The 3,245-nt window shown below is 66.1% G+C and overlaps 1 protein-coding gene across 1 annotated transcript; it reads right to left on the bottom strand.

Moving 5' to 3' along the window:
- Positions 1-1,762: 1,762 nt before the first annotated feature.
- On the bottom strand, positions 1,763-3,082 carry MNEG_15506 (hypothetical protein; the record flags this gene model as incomplete). The annotated part of the gene is made up of 1 exon (XM_014036023.1): positions 1,763-3,082. The coding sequence occupies one exon, from the start codon at positions 3,080-3,082 to the stop codon at positions 1,763-1,765; it is 1,320 nt and encodes a 439-aa protein (XP_013891477.1).
- Positions 3,083-3,245: the final 163 nt, after the last annotated feature.

Genomic DNA, 3,245 nt, shown 5'->3' with positions numbered 1-3,245 from the left:
CCCCCCAACCTATCCAAATTTTACAACCCGGTGCGGAGCCCTGCATCCATGCGCCGCTCGTCCTTGCTTCGGTGCGCCTTGGTCAAACACGGTGTGGTCCTCATCCGCTGCCCTGCTGACCTGGCCTCCTCTTCTGAGTCATGATGTAGCTTGGGCAGCAGTTGCAGAGTGCACTTCCGATTCTGCTGGGCCCTGGCGCCCCAAGTGTTGACTGGGTGGACGAGCGCATATGGATTAGGATTAGGATTGTTACACGATCCCGCGGTCGCCCGCTCCTGGAGCCATCCAGGCTCATGGGATGTAGCATTATAGCATCAGCATATGGGCGTTGTCATGCATTTTCAAGCAATTGTGCAGATACAGCACCGAAGCATCATGGGCGTGACGGACGGACGGACATGCAGTGACGGATAAGGACTGTTACAAGATCCCGCGGTCGCCCACTCCTGGAGCCATCCAGGCTCATGGGATGTAGCATTGTAGCATCGGCGTTGTGTGACAGGGACTCAAGTGGCCAGCATTTGCCGTTCAAAGCAGGTATGCACAAAGGCCCCACGTGTTTGCAGGTCTGTGCTGCACACACAGGCGTGCATGCGGGCATGTGCAGGCGGGTCACCAAGGGTGCGAAGCGCGGCGCAGCATGTTTGAGCCTGGCTGCTGTCCGCCCTCTGCGCCCACGCGCCTGCCTGATTGATGCGGGGCGCCGGCGCGCCGCAGTCGGTGACGAGGGTCGATTACCGTGGGGCGCTCAGGGTGGTCACCACTGTAGACACCACACACGGCAATTGTGGCAGGCAGCAGTGCGTACAAAATCTGTATCATTTGCGAAGTGTGAGGTGATTTCCCATTGACTTGCCTGCATTTTTGGGGGACGAGTAAAATGACTCAATGATTTAGGTAACTCGCGGTGATTAGGGGTGTGCAAACGGGTGATTCAATGACTTTTTATTTCGAAGCATGCTAATCAAGCCAGTGATTGGTGATTCAAGCCCATGAAAGCGGGGCCTCAAACTCGATTAGCCACCCATGTGATTCCACCCCACGGGTGAATTCCACGGTGATTCAGGCCCATAGCAATAGGGCCCCCATTCTTGCTTCATTAGAATGATATTTTGTTGCACACGTGCGCAGCGCTCGTCGTGAATGAACTCTAGGCCGCGCCAACAGCTGGGTGCTGCTGAAAGCTGGCTAACCGCGGATCCGATGCAAAGCAACTGGGGGGCACTTATAGACCCTTCGAGGATTGCCCGCTCGAGTACACACCTGTGAAAGCACGGGAAGCTTTTAAGAAGTCGAAGCAGCCGCGCAGCTCAGTGTTCCAGGTGTATGCCTGTGATGTGGAGCGCCCCCCCCAGGGGCCAAGCGTGCGGCAGGAATGTGCACACTCTAACAGCCTTTGGCGCGGGCGGGGAATGAGAACAAGAGATTGAGGGGTCGAAAGCGTGCGTGCGGGTTGGGAGCCGCAGCCACCAGCAGGCCGCGCACGGCTGACGGTCGCAACGGCAGAAAAGGGGATCAGGTGCAGCAGCGAGGTGCGGGCAGGGACAAGGAGAACATGCGACAAGCCTCCTGGTTGCAGTGACATAACACCATGTGGCGTGTCAAACAGACAGCGTGGCGCGGGCCTGCGCGGGGCCACACTGTGCCGAGCCTGGCAGGCTCGCGCGGCGCGCCCCGGGCGGAGGCGGTCCCAAACGCGCACGACCCTTCAGGGCCATGCCATGCCGCGCCGCGGCGGCGAGGCTGCGCCCGCCCTCAGCGCTCACACGCCCGTGGTGGGGGCGCCGCCAGCGCCAGCGCCGGCGGCGCTGACGAGGCTCGCCAGAAGGGCCGAAACAATCATCGCCGTGTCGCCGCCGCCGCTCTGCGCCGCGGCCTCGGGCGCGAATGCCGCGCGCGGCTGCGGCTGCGGCTGCGGCGGTGCCGGCGCTGCCGCCGGCGGGGGGCACGCGGGGGCGGCGGCCGCGGAAAAGTCGCGCGAGAAGGCGCCGCTGCGGTGGGAGGGCCCCCGCAGATCGAGGACGAGAGGCGCCGGCTGCTGCTGCTGCTGCGGCAGCTGCGGCTGCAGCGGGAGCGCCGCGGCTTGCAGCGGCCCGGGCGGCGTTTGCAGCACCAGCGGAAGGCTGGCGCCGCTGGCGCCGCTGGCGTTGCTGCCGCCGCTGCCACTGGTGCCGCCGCAGGCGTCGCTGTTGTGGGCGCCCTGGAGGTGGGTGCGCACCGTCAGCCCCGACTCATAGCTGTGGGGCCCGCAGGCGCCGGCGCCGCCGAGCTCGCCGCAAGGCAGGCGCGGCTCGGGGAGGAGCGGCCCGCCCGGCAGCCGCACGGCCGCAGCGGCGGCGAGGCGAAGCTGCGGCAGCACCTGCGGCGGCGGCTGCGTGGGGGGGCCGGGTGTCCGCAGGGAGCTGACGGCATGGCCCCACACGCTTATCACGTGCCGCTGTGTCTCATCCGTCGTCGGCGCCGCCGCCCCGGGCGCGGGTGGGGATGCAGCGGGCTGTGCCGCAAGGCGCACGGGCCGCCATGCGCACAATGCAAACAGCGGCGCAAAGCCGCCGGCGTGGGGTGGCGCTTGCTGCTGCAGCTGGCGCAGCAGCAGCAGACGCTGCTGCTGCTGCTGCTGCTGCTGCTGCTGATGCCGCTGCTGCAGACGCTGCTGCTGCTGCTGCAGCAGCTGCAGCAGCAGCTGCGCCTGCTGCTGCTGCTGAAGTTGCTGCTGAAGTTGCTGCTGAAGTTGCTGCTGAAGTTGCTGCTGAAGTTGCTGCTGAAGTTGCTGCTGAACTTGCTGCTGCTGCTGCTGCTGCTGCTGCTGCGTCTGCGGATGTGCCAGCAGCAGCTGTACGAGCGTCGCAATTGCCGCAGGGTCTAGGCTCTCCAAGGGACCGGCCTCCACCCCGGCGGGTGGCACCGCGCCTAGGCTGCTGCTGCCGCTCTCGGTCCGCGCGCGCTTTGCGGCCGGCGGCGCCGCGACCTGCCATCCGCCACCGCCGTACGGGCGTGGGTCGGCATCGTCAACGGCGCCGCCAAGCGCGGGCGCCGCTGCATCGCAGCCGCATGTGGCCGTCCTGGATGGTTCTGCGTGCATCGAGGCCGACCGTAAGAGCGGAAGCTGCAGCCCCGCCAGGGGGTGGTGCTGTTGCTGCTGCTGCTGCTGCTGCTGCTGCTGCTGCTGCTGCAGCGGCGGCGTCACGTGCCCCAGCAGCGCCGCCGGGATCTGCAGCCCCGCGGCAGCCTCGTCCGCCTGCCGC

Source organism: Monoraphidium neglectum (genome assembly GCF_000611645.1).
Source record: "Monoraphidium neglectum strain SAG 48.87 unplaced genomic scaffold scaffold05392, whole genome shotgun sequence".
In the NCBI taxonomy this organism is placed as follows: Eukaryota; Viridiplantae; Chlorophyta; class Chlorophyceae; order Sphaeropleales; family Selenastraceae; genus Monoraphidium; species Monoraphidium neglectum.
The sequence above is the reverse complement of the archived record's forward strand: the minus strand, read 5'-3'. Positions and strand labels throughout refer to the sequence as shown.